Genomic DNA, 21,253 nt, shown 5'->3' on the forward strand with positions numbered 1-21,253 from the left:
TTTTGAGGGGAGGGGCGAAGTATTGGGGATTGAACTCAGGGGCCTCCCATCTGCTGAACAGGTGCTCTGCCACTTGAGCCACAACTCTAGCCCCTTTTTGCTTAGGTTATTTTCAGGGTAGGATATAGATTTATGTGCTTTCATAAGACTGGAACATAATCTTATTTGTGATTTTCTATGTCTGACCATTGTGCTTCCCCTGTAGCTTGGGTAAGGGGTCTGTGTCACCACACCCAGCCATTGGTTAAGATGGAGTCTCAAGACCTTTTTTTTTTTTTTTTTTGGCCAGGCTGGCCCTGAAGCATGATCTCAGAATCTCAACCTCCCAAGTAGCTAGGGTTAAAGTTACAGATTGAGCCATCACAACCAGCAAGAAGACGACTTTTAACAACAATGGCCACTTAGGGAGTGGCTGGTTGTGTTCAGGAGTTAGTTGTGCCTTTTCATATTTAACTCCTACAAAAACACTTTTGAGATGAGTACTTATTTTGTAACAGTGTATTGAGATATATTTACCATACCATATAATTCGTGAAATAGGTATTGTTATCTCTGTTTTACAGATTAGAAACTTGAGGTTCAAAGAAGTTGAGCAACTTTCCCCATGATCACTCAGCTAGTTAATAATAGAGTCAGTTTTGAACCTAAGTCTCAAAATACAATACTAAATTGATTGTTACTTACCAAACCATCACCTCTGGGTCTAAAGATTGTGAAATTCAATGATGGAGAGAAAAATCTGAACTTAATTGATGATACTGGAATTTTGAACTCAGGGTCCTATGCTTGCTAAACAAGTGCTCCATTACTTGCTACACCTCTAGCTCTTTTTTACTTCAGGTATTTTTTTTGGTAGAATCTTGAATTTTTCCTCAATGCTGTCATTGAACCATCATCCTCTTATCGCTACCTCCTAAAGAGATGGTCTTATAGGCATGAGTGACCATACTTGGCAAAATATTTTATCCTGTATATTACATAAGACCATGAGGAGAAAACTGGAAAGAGAAATGGCCAACTCAGCTTGTGGTCCTAGACAGCTTCATAAAGATGGATATTAGATGTGGTATGGACAGTCAAGTAGGAGTTGGTTCAATCAAGAATACAACTGTGGGGCTCGGAAGGTGGCTCAGAGGTAGAGGGCTTTTGCCTTGCATGCATGAGGCCCTGGGTTCAATTCCTCAGCACCACATAAGCAGAAAAAGCCGGAAGTGGCGCTGTGGCTCAAGTGGTACAGTGCTATTCTTGAGCTAAAGAGCTGAGGGACAGCACCCAGGCCCACAGTTCAGGCCCCATTCCAGGAAAAAAAAAAGAATACAACTGTGTGTAGGTGGCTCATGCCTATAGTTACTCTGGAGGCTGTAAAGACAACTTTTGTTTTGAGAGGTGGTAAAGTACCGGGGTGTGAACTCAGGGCCTTGCACTTGCTAGGCCAGTGTCCTTCCCCTTGAACCATATCTTCACTCATTTTGCTTTTAGGTTATTTTCAGTTATAGTCTCAAACTTTTGCCCAGGCTACTTTCCAACCACAATCCTCCCATCTATGCTTCCTGAGTAGCTGGGTTACAGGCATTTAACCCAACTGTGCCTAGCAAGAATGTGAGGATTCTTCTTACTGATTTAGACTTTGATGGATTTTAAAGCCTTGCCCAGCATTTTTATTTTTTTTAATTTTTTTTGGTTTTTTTATTTTTTTTATTTTTTATTTTTTGTGAACATACTGTACAGAGGGGTTACAATTACATGGGCAGGATAATGCGTACATTTCTTATCAAGCATTGCAGCCTCCTCCTTTGTTTACCCTTCACATCCCTTCCCAGCCTCCCCCCCCACCCCCCCAAGCCTCCCCCCCTCCCCCCCTCCCCCGCATCAACATTGTAAAGCTTGTTTTCGACATGACAACTTGTACTTCTCATTGTTGCAACAGGTTTGCCCAGCATTTTTAATCTCTGACCTTTACCTGACCCAGAAAAGAGAAGAGAAGAGATTACTTCTTTCACCTACGAGGATGTCACCTTCAGTCTTAGTGAGATCATAGAAACCCCAGAAAATTCTCTATTCACAATCCTGCAGCAACATGGAGCTAGTTGTTAATATTAGGCAGAAATGACACTGGCCAGAGCCTTTATCGGCTTGTCCAGCCATCCTTTTCTTCCTATGTCCCCTAACCCTTGGAGAATTCTTCTAAAGATAGAACTCTGGATATATGAGAGAGGGTAAGAATGATATTTAGAAGTTTATCTTAGAGGCACCTTTGCAGACTTTTTCCCTTAATTTATAGACAAACTCTGGATTTATTACCCTCTCATTGGAATGTTCTAGTCCCAGTTCCTTATCAGCACACAAATCCCCGAGACAGATGGTCCTGCCTCAGTGGCAGCGGGCCTTATCAGATTATAATATTTGTTCCCTGCAGTCCAAATACAATCAGTGAGTTTCCGACATGGAAACGAGAGGTGAAAGTAAATACAGTCCCCAGGCTCTGGAACAAGGAACTCTCCATCCTATGTTTGCCTTATTTGGATTAGTTGTCATCTAAGCCCAGAAAATGGGTAACAGGGACCATTTACTGGGATTGCTTGGTTCTTCTCCTGGCCTTCCACCAGCTCTACCCAGAGAGCAGGGGTTACTGTGATTTTTAGAAGCTCCTTAGCTGTGTACTGCAGCGGTTAATCTTAATTGGAGCCTGGGGGAGGAAGCTCAGCCTGAATCCATCCTGCTTCAGTCCACATAGGTTGTACCCACAGTTTACTCTTACCAATGGCTGCCCTGTCCTTGCTTCCCTTCCAGGATACACAGTTGGCAAAAAGCACATTGCCTTTGGCATCCACAAGGGTAAGAGGTTCTAGTTTCTCCTGTAGTGTGTCTTTAGGTATTTTTTTAATTGCCATTATAAAGGTGATATACAAAGGGATTATAGTTACATAAGTCAGGTGATGAGTCCATTTCTTTTTGGACAATGTCACCCCCCCCCATTCCTTGGCTGTCTTCCAGTTTTTCCCTCCCATCCACACTCACAAGTTGTATAGTTCACGTTCAACACAGTGTCCAGTGATTACCACTGCTGCATTTGTTCACCCTTTGTCCCTCCATTTCTGTGCAGCACCCCCCCTTACCTTCCCAAAGACAGTTAAACAAACAATACAAAAAGAAGATAAAAGTAGCAACAAGGCAAAAAAAACCCTTGTTTCCAGTTCCTAGAATTCATTACAATAAATATTATCTTATATGATCAGATGCACATAGGCATTGTGCCTTTGTGTTCTCCTGAGTATCCTCCTTTGGACTTAAGGTATTTTTGTGACCTGCTGGTTTTCTCATGCTCTTGTCTCCCTGCCTCTCACTAAAAAATGCTGGGACCTAGGCTGATTCTGCCCATGATCTAGTTCTTTCCAGCCCCTGCCCCACCCCCACTCCAATCTGTCACTTGCAGCTGATGCCACCGATCTGGCTGGAGGGCTAGGAAATTGGATTCATAAAGAATCGCTCGTGTCTGAAACCTGCTAGCATTGCTCTGGGATATCAGCTGCTCCAGGAGGAGGGGGGCAGGGGAGGGTGGGGGGCAGGCAGGAATGGATCTAAGACTAAAGCTTCAAATGGACTCTAAGCCCCAGTAGGGAAGATGTGTGTGATGCTAATGAACATGTGTGCATGGAGTACAAACGTTTCTGACAAGTTCTTCTAGAATTGGCTTATAGTTCTGAATGTATGTTCTTCTGTCTGTCCTTCTGTTTCTTGCTCTGTGTGTGTGTGTGTGTGTGTGTGTGTGTGTGTGTGTGTGTGTGTGTGTATGCATGCCATCCCAATTGTGACCATATTTGTGGCTCTCACTATGGGTGGTCTTATCCACCCAAATACACAAGTGCTCCATGATGCTGGTATGCTAGTGTGTACATTGGCTTCTTCATGACAATGCCCAGGGAGCTACCCGGGCCTGGAGAGCCTGCCTTCAGGTCACCGAGTCCTCAGCCACCAAGACTGTTCAGCGTCACCTCTTCCAGGAAAGCCCTACCCATGTTAAATTAGATGCTTCTCCTTTGTGCTCCCACAATATCATGAATGGCTGGAGTACTGCTCAGTGATTGAGTGCATACCTTACATCTGTGAAGCCATGGGTTCAAACTCTAGCACCACAAAGAAGAAGCACCCCTTTTCTTTCCCCCAACTTGGCCATGAATCCTCCAAGAGTTCAGACAGGAGCTGCATTATCTGATCTCTGTACCAAGCACCCAGCTTCCTGAGTGACCCCAGTAGACCTGTGGAAATTGATCCTACAATGATCCAGTACATTAGTGAGATCCGGAGTCAGGAACTCCAGGTTGTGATAAGATCTTCCACTCAGAAGGTTCCACAGTGGCTTCTGGTCCCTGCTCTCCCCAACAGAGAGAAATCTTTCCCACAGATACAAGGAGAGAAAGCCATACATAAGATCAGACAACTCTGTGAGCCAGGAAGGCTGGTTTAGAGGCGCCTCTTAATGAAACCTTGCACCCAAGGTCCAGGAACTTCTTAGTTTAGGAAAAGAACTCAACTCAGAGCTGCCCTGCCCATGTCCTCCTATCCTGGCAGAATATACTTTCAGGCTATTTTTTGTGATTTTAGGGTTTCAACTCAGAGCCTCATACTTGAGAGGCAAGTACTTACCCTTAAGTCACATCCTCAACCCTATTTGTGCTTTAGTTAGTTTTCAGGTAGGGTCTTGTTTTTACCCAGGGCTAGCCTCAGACCCTGATCATAAGCATGGGCTACCTCACAAAGTTTGTAGGTTGAGATGGGATCTTGCTAACTTTCAGCCTTCAATTGACCTTGAACTTGGATCCACACAATCTTTGCCATCTAAGCAACTACAGTTACAGTAGCTGAGCCATAGAACCAGACCTTGACCTTGGGTTCCTTCTCACTTTGTCCCCTTTGCTGTTTACCCTGCAGCAGCTCCCACACCCATCCAAAATGCATGCAGAGTTCAGGGTGGTCTGTCCAAAAGGAGAGAGTTGTGTATTCATGGAAACATTGGTGGGGGCTTTGCTGCAAAGAGATGGATTTATCAAGATCAAAGTTTCCCTGGAAGCTAGTGATGCTGAATTTGGAAACAGACACACTGTTATTCCCTGGTATCTTTAGCAACAAAAGCAAAATGTTTCGCTCCACTGATTAGCATCTGGGATCTTGCTAGAAGTGCAGAGAGAAAGCCTTAAATTAAAAAGGAGGTCCTGGGAGCCCACAGAGCTGGGTGCTCAGGTCTTTGATCCTTTCAGTCTGTTGTCACTGCTTATTTCCCATCTGTCCCCCGGGAGCATCACAGTGCCAGGTTTCCCACTGGTCTTTTCTGTCCAAAAGTCACTGCATGGCAGACTGTTGGTACACACGGATGAGGCCGCAGCTGATTTCATTCCTGTAGCTGAGAGTGCATGATGAGATTTTCTCTAGCAGGTCTGGCTTTGCTCTATTTATTCTTGTTCCCTGCACAGGGAGCTCCCTTGGGCATTGTGCCACAATGCTGAGAGCCTCTAGGCCTGAGGTTAGAAATGAGTTGCATTCTGTTTCAAATGGGAGGTGAAGAAGGCACAGGCAGCCCTCCTTATACTTAGCAGAAGGCTTAGTTGGATTTATTTGTCGGGCTTTTCACTCATAAAGAATTGCAAGCGTGGGGGTGGTCTTTTGATAATCAGGGCTACAATGGCCCAGTGGTATGTACTGATGATGTCATTTTGTTGGTAATGACAATTACCTCTGTTTCTGACCTCTTTCCAACAGACACAATTTCTCGGGGTATATTTTGTCTCATCCCAAGAGTTCCTTGGTAACGCCTACGTCTTAGCTGTGCTTCTGTTCCTTGCCCTCCTACTACAAAGGACATTTCTGCAGGCTTCTTACTATGTCGCCATTGAAACTGGTATTAACTTGAGAGGAGCAATACAGGTATTGTGTGATTCACCGTAAGAAGTACGCTATTCCTTCTCATAAACGTGAATAGTTCTGATGTGAATTTATTTTTGTTGCCCTTCATCTGTGTTTGGAAATAACCATTGCCAAGGTATTATGGGATAGCAGAAAGTGTTTGGGGCTGGATTTGGGACATGTAGTAAGTAATTCTAGCTCTGGCCCTTCCTTGGACTACACAAAAGATGAGATGTCAGCTGCTTAGCCCTTGGGCCTCCTTTTAAAAGTGGCAAACACTCGTAGCATTCCTTCCTGCTGAGTACAGAGGCAACCTCAGAGTCCTTCTCTGCAATTCCTCCAGAGTCTGCTACCAGCTGGTCTTCTTTTGGGCACAGAAATATAAATTCATGTATGTACTAACTCTCCATAGTGTCTAAGAACTTGAGTCTGGGATCACTTCTAAGAGTCACTAGTCTGGTGTGACTCATGACTTACATTTGTTTGCTTGTTTTCTTGGCATACTGGGGATTGAACTCAGGACCTTGCACTTGCTAGATTCCTCCAACCCCTTATTTGGTTATTTTCAAGAATCTTGATTTATGCCCTGACCAGTGGGCTGTGATCCTCCTACTGTGCTTTCTCTCCCTGTCACTGGGGGGGTGGGGTGGGGTGGGTAATAGGTGCATGTTACTGTGCCCACCCACTGTACTTCTCTCATAAGTGGGATAATGGTGTGTGCCTCTGCACCTTGTCATTAGTAGAGATGCTTATGCTGGCTTTGAACCACAATCCCTCAATCTCTTCTTCCCAAGTAGGTAGGGTTACAGACTTGAACTACCCCCTCCCCATAGATTCTAGATTCTTGGTCCTGGTTTTTAGAGTTCATTGGAAGGATGATCAGTCAGTGAGGATGCCCCTTTGAAGATGGTAGTGATATGAGTTACTCAAGCCCCAGGGTTCCATTGAGAATTTCAGCTCATGGTTGAAATAGCAAATCCTTTATGAGAGTCACTTACATAGGATAGAAGATTCCCATAGATTCAGGACTTGTACAGCAGGTACACAATCATCTAAGACCATAGATTCTATGCTAGAAATTCTCAAGAGGAGAACAAGGGCTAGCTTGCTAAGGCTGCCATTCCTAGTAATTTCCATACATGGTGGCAACATCTTAAAGCTACTTTATTCTTGTTTTTCATTTTTTAGAATCAGTAACATTGGCTGGTCCCTTGGGAGCTAGAATTGAGGCTTTTCTAAAAGGGAATGAAAAGAAAAAGATGTAGCCTGGGCTGGAGACAATATTAAAAGCCAAAGTCTGGCTATTCTATTTGTGAGTCTATGTGAATGTTGCCTCTCATGTTGTATGGAACACAACCTGTACAGCTATGCAAACAATACTGTCCACTCTAAATGGACTTTCAGGGAGAAATCAGAGGATTTGCTCAGGGATACCATCATGTGAGAATAGTAGAAAGCACCTAGAAAAAAAGACCTTCAAAGGTTCATAGAAGCTCAGGCTTAGGAACAGCAAAACCACTGCTTCCCACATTCTACCCAGACCCTGTATGTGACTTACAGCACCATAGCCAATTTTGTGGTTGGATAATTTTGTAATTAAATTGATTTTGAATGTGTATGTCATAAATCACCTGCCAGCCTAGAATTTTCCAATTACACTAAAAGAGCCAAAATATGTTTTATAATGTATTAACATGTAATAAGGTTTTTTAAAAATCAGATTGCTTGAATCATTTACGTTAATGAGATATATGAATACATGTGCCCTCGAAAAGAGATGCTGCATTAATTACAGAAACAAATTATGAAGTGAAAATTCTTCCTTGCAGAGATTTACAGAAAGTTATTTATAAAAAAAATTACCCTTATTGATGACTATGTGTCTTTGTAAGTTAGACAACTGTCATATTGTCCGTGAAAAGTTATTAAACAGGAGCTTGGAAGGTGGCTCAGTGGTAAAGTGCTTGCCTTGCATGCATGAGGCCGTGGGTTCGATTCCTGAGTACCACATAAGAAGAAAAAACTGGAAGAGTTGCTGTGCCTCAAGTGATAGAGCGCTAGCCTTAGCTGAAGAGCTAAGAGACAGTGCCCAGGCTCAGCGTTCAGGCCCCACGACCGACTAAAAAAAAGTTATTAAACAAAATTCCTGGAAAAAATATATATGTATACATACACACACACACACACACACACACACACACACACACACACACACACACACACACACACACACACACACACACACACACACACTAGTTGGCATTTGGTGTGTAATCCATGCATCCTGTTAGTTAGTTGGCAGATTACTCTATATCCCTACCTCATGAAAACTAGATGATTATCTTTTTTTTTTTTCTTTTTTTCTTTTTTTTTTTGTCAGTCATGGGTCTTGAACTCAGAGCCTGGGCACTGTCCTTGAGCTCTTTTGCTCAAGGCTAATGCTCTGCTACTTTGAGCCACAGTGCCACTTCTGGTTTTCTGGTGGTTAATTGGAAATAAGAATCTCACAGACTTTCCTGCCCAAGCTGGCTTTGAACTGCAATCCTCAGATCTCAGTCTCCTGAGTAGCTAGGATTACAGGTATGAGCCACTAGCACCTGCTGGTGATTATCTACCTGATCTTGAGCTCACTTAACCTAGGAAGAACATAGATTTGTCCAAAAGTTCTTCCATTATTTTAAATCTGACCTTTGAGATAGAGAGAGAGAGAGAGAGAGAGAGAGAGAGAGAGAGAGAGAGAGAGAGAGAGAGAGAGAGAGCTAGCGCTAGAGCTATAGACATATAGGAACAGATATATCGCCCAGAAAGTCAGCAAAGATATTCATGCTTTAAGAAAACCTGACCCGTTTCCAGGCACTGGTGGCTCATGCCTCTAATCCTAGCTACTCAGGAAGCTGAGATTTGAGGATCATGGTTCTGAGCCAGCCAGGGCAGGAAACTGTGAGACTCTTATCTCCAATAAACTACTCAAAAAAATGCAGAAGTATTGCTGTGGCTCAAGTGGTAAAGGGCACACCTTGAGCAAAAAGAAACTCAGGGATGGCACCCATGCCCAGAGTTCACAAAAAAAAAAAAAAAAAAAAAAAAAAAAAAAAGCCTGAGTTTACACAAGCTAACTTAGGGGTTTAGAATCTACTTTACAACAAGACACAATAGAACTGCACTCTGGAGGAGCATCCCTAGGACATTTAAGACAGGAAAGACTGTTTCCTTATTCAGGAGCAACAGCCTGAAAAAATCAACCTTCCAGGGAGACACATTGCTCTATACATGAAGCCATTAGGTTCAGACCCCATGGGAACCATTACTCTGGCTGCTGCTTGGCAGCCCCATGGAAGCCCTCAGGTGACTCCAAGTGCTGTGTTGGGGCTGAGACTTGGGGTCTTGTCTCACATCAGACCTGCTGAAGCGGAGCCCTTGTTTTGTTTCAAGGCCCTGTGCTGACAGGACCTGCCCCAGGGTGGAGATGGCCACACTGACACACTTAGCCTCCCACTTCATCATTTTTATGGCTCTGAAATGTGTTTTCCATTGGCCCCTGGTAAATCAAGTATACAACTGGACATGAAGATCTGCTTTTAAGATTTAAGAGCTAATTAAGTCCTGTCCCTCAAGGGAGAGGCCTCACTGGCTGGGGAGGAAGTAACTTGCTGGGCCTTCATTTGAATGCTGCCTCCATGATTTAACTTGATCTGTAACAAAGTCCCTGGTCTCTCTGGTCTTAATTTGTCTGAAATTATAAAAGAGAAGCAATGACACAAATCTGCTCTTGGATCCTGTGGGATGTCAGAGGAGCCCCTGGAACATTCCAGACCTGTAGTGTCTGGAGTGGTGATTGGCATAATGATGATGAATGTGAAACACTCTGCTCTCATTTCCAGACCAAGATTTACAATAAAATCATGCATCTGTCTACCTCCAACCTGTCCATGGGAGAAATGACTGCTGGGCAGATCTGCAACCTGGTGGCCATTGATACCAACCAACTCATGTGGTTTTTCTTCTTGTGCCCAAACCTCTGGGCTATGCCAGTACAGGTATTGGATGTGTGCTTAGGACACTGGATGCAGGGTATGGGCCAGCACAACAAAACCTGAGAATCTGCTGGTCCATGTCCAGTGACTAGCTCATTGTCTTCCACTCTGTGTTTGTGTGGGATTTTTTTCCTCCCTGGGGTCTCCATGGGGTGTGCCATGCACTGAAAACAGTCCAGCAATTTCTCTCAACCATCCAAGAAAGCATTGTCATTATACCTTTGAAAATGGAGCCAACCTTCAATAGACTATAGAATATGTACATGTAGAACAAATTTATGGACATTAAAATTTACATTGTAGCAAAGTACTTAATTATATTGAGAAATGTTTATAATGGCTTATTTTAGAAGCACTCCTGTTTGAACTCAGAACCTCCTTCTCCTACTCTACTAGTCGAGCCACACCTCTAGCCCTTTTAACCTGGTTATGTTTTGAAATAGGATCAAGCAGGCCAGTGTAGACCATGATCCCCTATTTGTTTCCCACCAGAGCTGAGATGACAGGCACAAACCACCACACTTACCTTTTCCCATTGAGATGGAAATTCTCCAACTTTTTGCCCAGACCAGCCTCAAGCCACAATCCTCCTAATCTCAGCCTCCTAAGTAGCTAAGATTATAGGCATGAGCCACCTCACTGAGCTCAAACAATGTTAATATTGTTAAACAAGAAGAAAGAAAGTTGCATAAATAGTATATGCCATGTACTTCCTACTAAGTTGTATGTACAATTTGCACTGATTCTCACAGGAAAGAGAATTGGGAGACCTCAGGATAGGATTACAAGCGATTTCTATGTTTTTATGTGTTTCTAAATCCTCTAATAAGTGTGTATTGGTTTAGGAAATTGAAAATGTCTTCTTAACCAAGCTGCCTGAATTTTTCCTCTCTGGCCAAACTCTGTGCTAGGATGGCACACTTGGTGTGACTCTCTAGCCTTAAACTTTTCACTGAAACACTAAAACTGGTTTCTACATGAGAGCTTGTTTAGCCCCCAGCTTCTCCTCCTCCATCTTCTTCTGGACTCCAGCCAGAGTTCCTTCTTTGAAAACATGACATTTTTAAAGCCGAATAAGCTTTGGATTTGGCTCAGGCGGAAGCACATTGTCCCTGGATGGTAGTGGGAAATGCACCTAACCGCTGGCCTTGTCCTGCGTCTCTGGAGTTTCTCCCCCTTTGCACTCTAGTCTCTGACCTGGGAATGAATCTTCACTCTGGTGCTCAAGCCAGAAGTAAAATCCCAGATCACCTCCCAGAAGACTTGCAGGATCTACCGACACTGGTAAATGACTGAAATTAACTTAGGAGCCCCAATCCTATGTGAGCCCCAAGATTGCACAGCTGATAAGTGCTATAGGGCCAAAGATCCCAGTCTTTGCTTTGCATACCCAGACTTGCTGAGGGTTCCCTCCCAAGCAGGCTATTCCAAACCCTCTAGATAAGAGGAATGGACCAAGGATTCCAGGAGCTTGGGGATAAAAGGCCAGAGAAGCATCAGGAGGATCCTGGGAGCAGCCACAGCTACACCCCTAGTCCTACCAGCCTCTGCCAGTCCCTAGGAGATGTATGAGTACAGAGGCTGACCGTGAAAGCTGTCTAAGGCAGGGACTATTAGTGGCTGAGGCACTCTCAGTGTCTGGTACAACCCTAGTAGCTGACTCAGTTCCCCATTGCTTTCATATGAGCATAGCTTGTGCAGGAATTAGGAATGAAGGACTGGATGCCAAAAGGAATTTCTTGGAGAGTAGTGGGGTGGGGCTGCAGGGATCGGCTCATCTCCTGATGTGGTCCTCTGCCTGTGTGTGCCAGCTTTAATGTGAGTTTAACACAGGGAGACAGATGGTGACAGGATCATTTCTCAGTCTCTGAGATACCTGCTAATGCAGGAGGCCTCTGTGATTAACGCCTACCTCATCCCTGAGATGGTGCACGGAGCTTCGTGCAAGGCTGATGCTGAGCTCCGGTACTGCAGGGCCCCCTCAGGTGGTTTCCTTTTATTTCTCTTTTTTTTTTTCTTTCAACTAAGGAAAGCAAAACATTTGTTTTTGTTTGCTTGTTTAGAGAGTAAGCTCTGTATTTACAGGTATTTCTTTGACAGTGACCTGAGAAACTGTTGTCTCAATGCTTTGGGGACTAGCAAAACTGGATTTTATACTCAACATAAATATTCATAAGCAGGCAGAAATTTACATAAAGTTCCAATAGAAACAAAATGAATTCTCTTTTCAGAGAATACCTGCCAGCTCCACTTAAAAAAAAAAAAAAAAAAAAAAGACACCAAGGGCTTTAAGAGTAAGAAGCAAATTCATGGATCCATGACTGGCTCTGGCATGGATGACATAATTTTGCCCCTTTGTTTGTGGATGATTGTTTTCCATTGAAAGTGAAAGGCCAGCAAACCAAAGTGCTGTCACATTTATTGTGTAGACTCAGCCTTGAGTCTTCCATTGGGAAAGTAGACTTGGAGAGCAAGTAAATATTAACACGTCAGCCAGCCTTGCAGACAGTTACCAGCCCAGACCCTCTGTTGGTTTATGAGCCCAGCATGTTGCTCTGTCCTTCTGACATTGCTTTGTCACACCTCCTTACCTGTTTGGAAACTTTAGCATATTCTATTCTAAAGGCTTGGGGTAGAGGGTTGACAGTGCTCCTGGTAGAGCAGCCTCCTGATGAAACATCTCATCCTGTGACCTTCCCCAGATCATTGTGGGCGTCATTCTTCTCTACTACATCCTCGGGGTCAGTGCCTTAATTGGAGCAGCTGTCATCATTCTACTGGCTCCAGTCCAGTACTTTGTGGCCACCAAGCTTTCCCAGGCCCAGAGAAGCACACTGGTGAGTGTCCTAAGATATCTGTGTACCCCCTTTCCCTCTTATCTGCCTGGATCGCTGTCCCTCCATCAGTGGTCTCCTCCCACACTAGACTGTCACTGACCTGTAGTAGGATACTGCTCAGGTCTCCGCTTCTTTATATGTGAAATGGGATTAACAGAGAAGCCAGGGATCATGCCTCTGGGGGACAGGAGCTGTTGGTGAGGACATTGAATGGCTGTCATCCTCTGGGCTAAGAGATGGGCAAAGGCATCTCCCTTCTGGTTTGATGACTTCACAGGAATATTCCAATGAGAGGCTAAAACAGACCAATGAAATGCTCCGCGGCATCAAGTTGCTCAAGCTGTACGCCTGGGAGAATATTTTCTGTACTCGGGTGGAAACAACTCGAAAGAAGGAGATGACAAGTCTCCGGGCCTTTGCTGTCTACACCTCCATCTCTAGTAAGTCCATTGAACTGTCCAGCCCACGTGCTGCTGCATGCACACAGGGCGAGAGTGTTAGGCATGGGTGAGGGTGGAGACAGTGAATTGGAGAGTCTTTAGGATCGATCATCCAACCCAGGGGGCCCTCAAACTGGTTGTAGTAACTGAGCCTCCAGAAACTATAGGCCCTCAGTGTAGAGTGGGGAGAACAAGTGAAGTCTTGTTCCTCATGAAGCTGGTACATGATTGACAGGCAGTAAGCCAATGAACAACAGTGGTTTCCAGTGCTTCTGGGTAGGAGAACTTGTCAGTAAGTCAGCCAGAGCTGCAGCCTCCATTGAGGTCCTGCAAAAGGAAAGATCACAGACCTAAGCCACAGGTGTAGACTGGATTTATAGCAACCAAGTAATTTAGAAACCCCAAGCCAAAGGGAAAGGCAAAGCAATCCCCTGTAGTCCTTGAAGGTAAACAGAGAAAAGCTACTTCAAAGAGACTAGGTAGCTTTCTAGCAACTGTTCCTGTGGAACAATGATCTAGTAATAAATAAATTAAAACCAACAAGAGAATAAAAAGTGTGCCACCAGAGTACAAATCAGTAAACTAAAAAAAAAATAGAATTAAAAAGATTTTTTAAAATAGTTTCTTGATACTTGGGGAGGGTAGATAGACTAATCCAAAATAAATGTGTTTAACATAATGCAACTATAATAAAGTATAAAACCAATAAGGCATTATAGGAGATTATCAGAGGAAATGAATGAAAAAATCCAGAAGTTAATATTTTAGTTAATGAAATTAATTAATTCATGGGACAATGGTTCTCTGGACAGGGAGAGGGCATATGGAGGCCAGGTGATGGTGGGGTCCTAGCCCCAGCTTGTCTGACATGTGACTCATGGCTTCATGGGCCCACCCCTTAGTGATTACTCTCCTAGTGCCTAATTGGGATGTGGATGTTTAGTAACTGGCAGACGTCACTTTAGTTCCCTGATTGTCTAGTTTAAGAGTATTATGGTAAGCAGGGCCAAGTGGAAGGCCCCCAAAAGGAAAGAAAAAAAGAAGCAAAAAGCCAACTCAATGTGCAGGTAAAAGAAGAATTTGTGAATTAGAAGACAGTTCTGTGGAAATTATATAGAACATAGCAAGGAGAGTCCATGAGAAATTCTCCAAGTTGTGCAGCAGTATTGCAGGTGGGAAATGGAGGCCCTGGGGTTTGCAGGATGGCTCCCACCACTCTGCAGTCTCTGTGCTATATTCCAAAGCACTGGGAAGCTGTAAGGGGCAAAGATTTGTGTGAGTCTACTTTCTCTTAGGAGATGAGAAATAGCCTAGGATGGCTTTGAGATGAGTAGGAATGGGGGGGGGGGGGATTGAGAGAAATGGTTGATACTACTTCCTCCAGGTGAAATTGTTTCTTTTTGGTGAACTGCTGGAGGGAGGAGCAGGAAGCAGTAATAAAGTTCTAGAAATGTTTCCCAGACTCATGGAGGATGAGTTGGTCACACAGGTCATCTTCTGTGTTCCTCATGTGTACTAGAGAGAGGATCTAATGGGGCCAGATGGACACCATCCAACACAAGTGCTCCCACAGGACCCAGCTGGTATTGAGCATCCCAAGTATCCGGCCTCCCTGGGACCATCTACAACTTAGTGCCTGTGCCTCAGACAGGACCCTTGACCTAGTAAGCACTTACGGTCCATCCTTTATAAATGGCACAGACTATGATATCTTTTTTCCCCCTGGTCCTAATGCTTGAACTCAAGGCCTAGGTGCTGTCCCTGAGCCTCTTTGTGCTCAAGGCTAGTGCTCTACCACTTGAGCCATAGCACTACTTCTCGCTTTTTCTGAGAAGTTTATTGGAAATAGTCTCATGGACTTTTCTGCCCAGGCTGGCTGGTATTGAACCGTGATCCTTAGATCTCAGCCTTGTGAGTAGCTAGGATTATAGGCGTGAGCCACCAGTGCCCAGCTAGACTATGGTATCTTTACACAGAAAATTCTAGGATCTGATTTTCTCAGAATGAAGCTGAGAGCATGACAAACAGTCATTGTTTCCTGGATTCCTCACCAGAAGAGCTGAATTTCTGGTCTCTCCTTTTATCCTCATGCCTGACTGTGGCACTCAGAAGCCTAGCACTATTCTATAACACAAAGAAAATTGGGGTAGAACACAGAAGAATCAAAAAAGTCAGCCCAGGTCCCTAGCCCCAGTCCCATATCCACCTTCTATCTGTCAGCAATGCCTTTCTGCTCCAGGGGCTGGTCGTATTACCAATACACCCATCCTTGATTGCAGACCGCTGAGTTATACCTGTTCCCAGGAGCAGTGAAGGAGGAAAGGCTCTCCCTACAGCTAGGGGACTTCCTCTCCCAGCACACACAACAGAGTGGGCCAGGGCTGGCTGAATATTGCTGACATGGAAAGAGAGAGAAGAGAAGCAGAAAGGGAAGTGGAGGCACTGTGTCCCCAAGATTCCAGGCACAGTAAGCATCAAAGTAGGGGTAGTTTTACGGCATGCAGTTGGTGGCATGTACAGCTACTTTGCTCCTAGTAGATATATATTCATTTCTTGGATTCCAAGTTGCAATCTGGGATATGTTTTCTTATGAAAACAATATTATAAGATGCTTAAGTTCCTAGGCTATCCCACTGATGCCTGTCTAGGAGGTGTGCTTTGTCCATGGGGCTACAAGGACCTGAGGAAAAGTGACTCTCAAGAGTCAAGATGACCCTGGAAAGAGCAAGAGGCTCTGAAGTAAAGCAGGAGCTTTCCCAGAGCCCCATACTTGTACGGTGACTGAGAATGATAAGCAACAGCCCAGGCTTGTACCAGGAAAGGAAAGGAAATAGTCTTCAAGAGGTGTTATTATTATAACTTCAATCCGTGTATACAGTTATAATGATCAAAGCAGAGTAACTAGCATTTCCATCTCTATACACATTTCATTTTGAAATTTTTGATTGACATGAAATAATTGTACATACTTCTGAGGTAGAGTGTGATGCTTCAGTGCTTGTGTACAATGCATGCTAATCAAATCAGAGTAATTAATGTATTCACCTCCTTATCATCACTTTGTGCTTAGAACCTTTCAGCTCTTCCCTGGTTATTCAGAAAATAGATAGTAGGTTTCTGTGGACTACTCCTCCACTGTGCAGTACAACTCTTGAACTTAAGTGAAATAAGTCAGATAGAGAAAGAAAAATAGCATATGTTCTCTCTCTCAAAAACAGGAAGGAAGGGAAGAAGGAAGAAAGGAAAGGAGAAGGAAGGAAGGAAGAAAGGAAGGAAGGGAAGAAGAAGGAAGGAAGGAAGGAAAGGAAGGAAGGGAGGGAGGGAAGAAGGAAGGAAGGAAGGAAAGGAAGGAAGGGAAGGAGGGAGGGAGGGAGAAAGAAAGAAAGGAAGAAAGAAAGAACGAAAGGAAGAAAGAGAAGGAAGAAAGAGAGGAGGGAGGGAGGCAGGCAGGCAGGAAGGAAGGAAGGAAGGGAAGAAGGAAGGAAGGAAGGAAGGAAAGAAGGAAGGGAAAAAGGAAGGAAGGAAGGAAAGAAGGAAGGGAAAAAGGAAGGAAGGAAGGAAGGAAAGAAAGAAAGGAAGAAGGAAGGGAGGAAGGGAGGGAGGAAGGGAGGGAGGAAGGAAGGAAGGAAGGAAGGAAGGAAAAAATGAAGGAAGGAAGGAAGGAAGGAAAGAAGGAAAGGAAGAAGGAAGGGAGGGAGGAAGGAAGGAAGGGAGGGAGGGAGGGAGAGAGGAAGGAAGGAAGGAAGGGAGAGAGGAAGGAAGGAAGGAAGGGAAAAAGGAAGGAAGGAAGGAAAGAAGGAAAGGAAGAAGGAAGGGAGGAAGGAAGGGAGGGAGGGAGGGAGAGGAAGGAAGGAAGGAAGGAAGAAAGAAAGGAAGGAAGGAAGAACCAATCTGAATGTAGAATGGTGATTACTAGAGGTTGAGAGGGATGGACAAATGGAGGGAGGGGGATAGTAGCTGGATAACAGATATCAAAACAGCCAGAATTTCCCCAGTCCTCCAGGGAGAGCGCTGATAGCCAAGTGCTGTTGGCTCTTCTTGGGATGTCTATTCTCCTGAGAAGAGAGAGCTGGGAACCTGCTCCTGGCTGCAGGCACATGCTTTGTGTGAATTTTCCTCTTCTTCCTCCTGAACCTCCTGCCTTCTGTTACCAGGGATCAAAACATAGGTCATTAGGCTGAGGTAATGAGAATCTCTCATTCTTGCCCTGGCACCAGTCATAAGGTCCTGGAGACAGAATTGCCCTGGAGTCACGCTACCCAATGGGGCCCATCTGGGCTTCCAGTCTGGTTGCCTAGTGCCATAGTCAGACTGTGGGACAGACCAAACCATCTCTGACACTGTCTGATGGTCTCACCAGCAGTGCTACCTAGAGCTTCAGTTTGTGGAGCCCTGGCAGCACATGAAGCTGAAAAGGAATGGACACAGTTTTCCTGACTAAAATCTATATTTGCTCCTGCAAGAAAGCAATGATGTAAGTTACTGGTGGCTGCTGAGTGACTCTATCTGCAGGCTCTTCCTGAACCCAGCATCTGAGAAAAGTAGATAGTGTCCCCATTGTAAAGCAGTTTATGTTCTTCTCAGGAGTCAGAGTTGGCTTGCATAGAACACTGGCAGCAAGTTCAGAACTATAGCCAATTCTGTGCTGGCTGCCTGGCAAGACTGAGAACTCATCATCCTCATTACAACTCAGTGGGGTGTGTTGCTCTACTGTCCCATCATACAGCGGAGAGGACTGAGGTCTAACAAGTGAAATGACTCTAAGATCTCATCCAGAAAAGGAGCTCAAGTGGCTAGAGCATTCGCAGAAATTCACGTGGAGAAGACTTAGGATGTACCTTATGCTATGGGTAGAAGGAAGAGTGGGAGAAAGTTGGAGGCACGAGTCATCATGCTCTTTCAAAGTCAGCTCAATCTATTTCTTTGCAGAAGCAGCTTTACTCCTGGTGCTACTTTATTTGGGGACAAGTTTTGCACAAGTGATACAAGAGTCAGTTTCTGCAAATCAACCAATTTCCACCAGTTCCTCTGTCCTTTGCACAGATGCCATCCCTGTTTCTATGCCAGGCTTTACTGAGGCATTGGGTATTTGGAGATGGGCCTCAGCCTGGCCCTTGAGTCCTAGGAGAAACTGGCCAGGCCCATGAACAGTAGCTGTTAAGTGGCTAAAGTCAGTTCCCAATGACCCTCTGCCTTTTGTGTTACTTGCTTGGTCCTGAGTCTTTCATTTCTTCCATTTACTTATTCAACAGTATTTTTCAAACATCTATGTGCCTGGCCCCATGATGGCATTGGGTGAGAAGATACACTGGTCCCAGCTACTTGTTACTTACAGTCTATTAGACAAGTCAGACACACCACAGTACCATGAGTGACAGGAACAGAAGGGTGCTTTGGGTGCCATATAAGTTGTGCATTGCACCCCACCTAGACTTAGGGATGGTGGTTCCCACTTAGTCACTGTGGTTCCCACAGGATGACCATTAAATAGCCTTAAGAGGAAGGTATGCCTATGTACTAAGGCCTCAGGGTGAGAAAGACAATGTTGGGTTATTTCAAATATCCAAGACTGGCTCAGGTGGGATGTTATACGCTGTGCCCAGACCCCTAGGGTTTCTGCTCAGACAGATGGATCCATGGAAGGAGTTGAAATGAAAGATGTGTCTGCCATATCCTTCAGTGTTCTGTATCACAGTCAATATGAATGGATGTGTTTGAGGTAAAGGTGGTTTGAAAAAACGGCCCAACTAGCACTTCTATACCTCCAAAACCCAGTAGAATGCCTGAACCCAGGCAACTTTCAAAAACTAACTTCTGAGTGAGTTCACTGGTAAAGTATGGTTTGTTTGTTTATTTATTTATCTATTTATTTATTTGTGCCAGTATTGTGCCTTGAATTCAGGGCCTGGGCACTATCTCTTAGCCTTTTCACTCAAGGTTGGAATACTCGCACTTGAGTTACAGATTTTCTCTTCTGTCTTTTTGGTGATTAATTGCAGGTAAAAATTTCCTGGACTTTCCTACTCAACCTGGCTTCAAATTGCGATCTTCAAATCTCATCCTGCTGAGTAGCTAGGATTATAGACGTGAACCACCAGCAACTGGCTCAAAGAATGCTTTATAAATCTTATTTCTACATCATTATAAAAGGGCTTTCACTTTTAATGGAGGTCCTTCAGGCCTGCCTATGTGCAATTAAACTTTCCATAGCAGCATCACACCTACAGCTCACCCTGTAATCTTGTATTTCACCTGGCATTATTATTTAGCTAATGTTTTTTGCTCCCTAACACTCAAGAGTTGAATACTGTCATGTTCTTCCTTTTTTGTGTATTTTGTTTTTGTTTTTTTTTAAATCAACTCCAGGTGAGTCACCCACTCTGTGCCCAAATTGGAGAGAAATCTATTCTCAGTTGTACTCCCCACCCCTCCTACCACCTTACGATCTCGTAGAGCTGTATGTGATCCAGGAAAATGAGTCAAGGCCTTAGTCTTTAGTCACTGACAACTGAGTATCTGGTTCTCTGCTCCCTGAACCCCAGCTGTCTTCTGTGTTGGGAGAAATACCAGAGCCCACTGAAGCCTTGAGCATCACTGTCTTCACAGTGACCATCCACTCTGGGATGATGGGATGATCTTTAGAGACCTTTGAAACACAAGCAGCCATTAATACCAATTCCCCATCCCCCACCCCAAAGGGTATCTAGAACGCTGCACAGCAGCCATTCTTCCAGGAGGGGGATGAGGGAAGTGAAAATTTCATCCTCCAACATTTTACATTTCATCCTTCAACATCTCTCCACCATAGCCAGAATAGCACAGAAATTAATTAGATCATAAGCATTATCCATGTTGCCGCTATATCAGTTTTGAAATGACCATTTTTAATTTTATTAATTGATAGCTTATCTCATTCCTCACAGCAGTTCAGGATTCTATAAACAGAAAGGCAATGAAATAGGAAAAAATATAAAGTAAAAACATCAGGACCAGAGAAAATGCGTAGTGGAATAAATCATCAATTATGCTTTCTGATTGCCAAATCTCCTCAAGAGGCGTTGTGGTGAACGTTTACTGGAACAGTCCCTTCTGTTGGAAATTTCTGGCTTCTTTTGCTTTCGGTGGTTTGTTGGTGTGGTTGTGGTTTGTTTTGGCTGTGACAGTTCTGCAGCTAGCACCATCTTGCTGATGGCTTTGTGCTTCTCTTGACTGATTATTCAGGATAAATTCCCAGGAGATGGATTAGAGGATCAGAATGCCTGGACTTCTGTGTAGTTCTAGCTACAAAGCAACAGATTGCTTTCTCAGCAATTCACATTCCACTCCCAGTTTATTTTTTTAGCTAGGAGTATAGCTGTAGAATGTCGATAGCTCTTGGCTTGGGGCAGAGGGTGGAATAGTAGTGCACATGTACCTTCTGTGGCTTAAGCCCCTCTTCATTTGTAATTATTTTAGAGGGCACCACTCCCTGCCCTGAGCATGTAGCTTGGAAAAACTTTAGAGAGAAAAGGCTACCTTGTGTTGAGAGCTAAGTGGCTGGTGATAGTGAGGGGCCAAGATTTGATGGGCATCTTCCTATTTCCTCTGTTTCTCCCAAACTAATGATGGATGTGCTGTGGTTTGTGTCTCAGATCTGAGTCCCTAATACTGTAAAACTAATCAATGATGATTATACTGCCCCTTGCCAGCAACTATAAGTGAATGCTATGGTATTGTTGTGGGTAACTGGAGATTATCTATTCTTCTTCAAGAAAGGCAATTAAGGTAAATTTATAAGATCATGTATAAAATTGGTATTAAAAAGACTGACCATAAGACTATGATCAGAGAGATTAGCAATGCCACCATTAAGATTGGGAATTCCCCAAAAACAGAGGCCTTATTTTTCCTATCAGATTAAAAATTGTCCAAATTGGGGCTGGGAAGGTGGCTCAGTGGTAGAGCGCTTGCCTTGCATGCATGAGGCCCTGGGTTCGATTCCTCAGCACCACATAAGCAAAAAAAAAAAAGCCAGAAGTGGCGCTATGGCTCAAGTGGTAGAGCA

General features: G+C 44.1%; 1 protein-coding gene across 5 annotated transcripts in view; it reads left to right on the forward strand.

Moving 5' to 3' along the window:
• Nucleotides 1-21,253, forward strand: part of Abcc8 (ATP binding cassette subfamily C member 8) — a 73,805-nt gene that overhangs the window by 15,724 nt on the left and 36,828 nt on the right. For 3 of the 5 annotated variants that reach the window (XM_070032785.1, XM_070032786.1, XM_070032787.1), the window contains exons 7-11: nucleotides 2,791-2,835; nucleotides 5,755-5,919; nucleotides 9,780-9,935; nucleotides 12,635-12,769; nucleotides 13,047-13,209. In XM_070032785.1, coding sequence (XP_069888886.1) covers nucleotides 2,791-2,835; nucleotides 5,755-5,919; nucleotides 9,780-9,935; nucleotides 12,635-12,769; nucleotides 13,047-13,209 — 664 coding nt within the window. The remainder of the gene's footprint in view (nucleotides 1-2,790; nucleotides 2,836-5,754; nucleotides 5,920-9,779; nucleotides 9,936-12,634; nucleotides 12,770-13,046; nucleotides 13,210-21,253) is intronic. The other 2 variants (XM_070032788.1, XM_070032789.1) reach the window with 1 other exon arrangement.

Source organism: Dipodomys merriami, unplaced genomic scaffold (genome assembly GCF_024711535.1).
Source record: "Dipodomys merriami isolate MVZ:Mamm:240054 unplaced genomic scaffold, mDipMer1.0.p SCAF_21, whole genome shotgun sequence".
In the NCBI taxonomy this organism is placed as follows: domain Eukaryota; kingdom Metazoa; phylum Chordata; class Mammalia; order Rodentia; family Heteromyidae; genus Dipodomys; species Dipodomys merriami.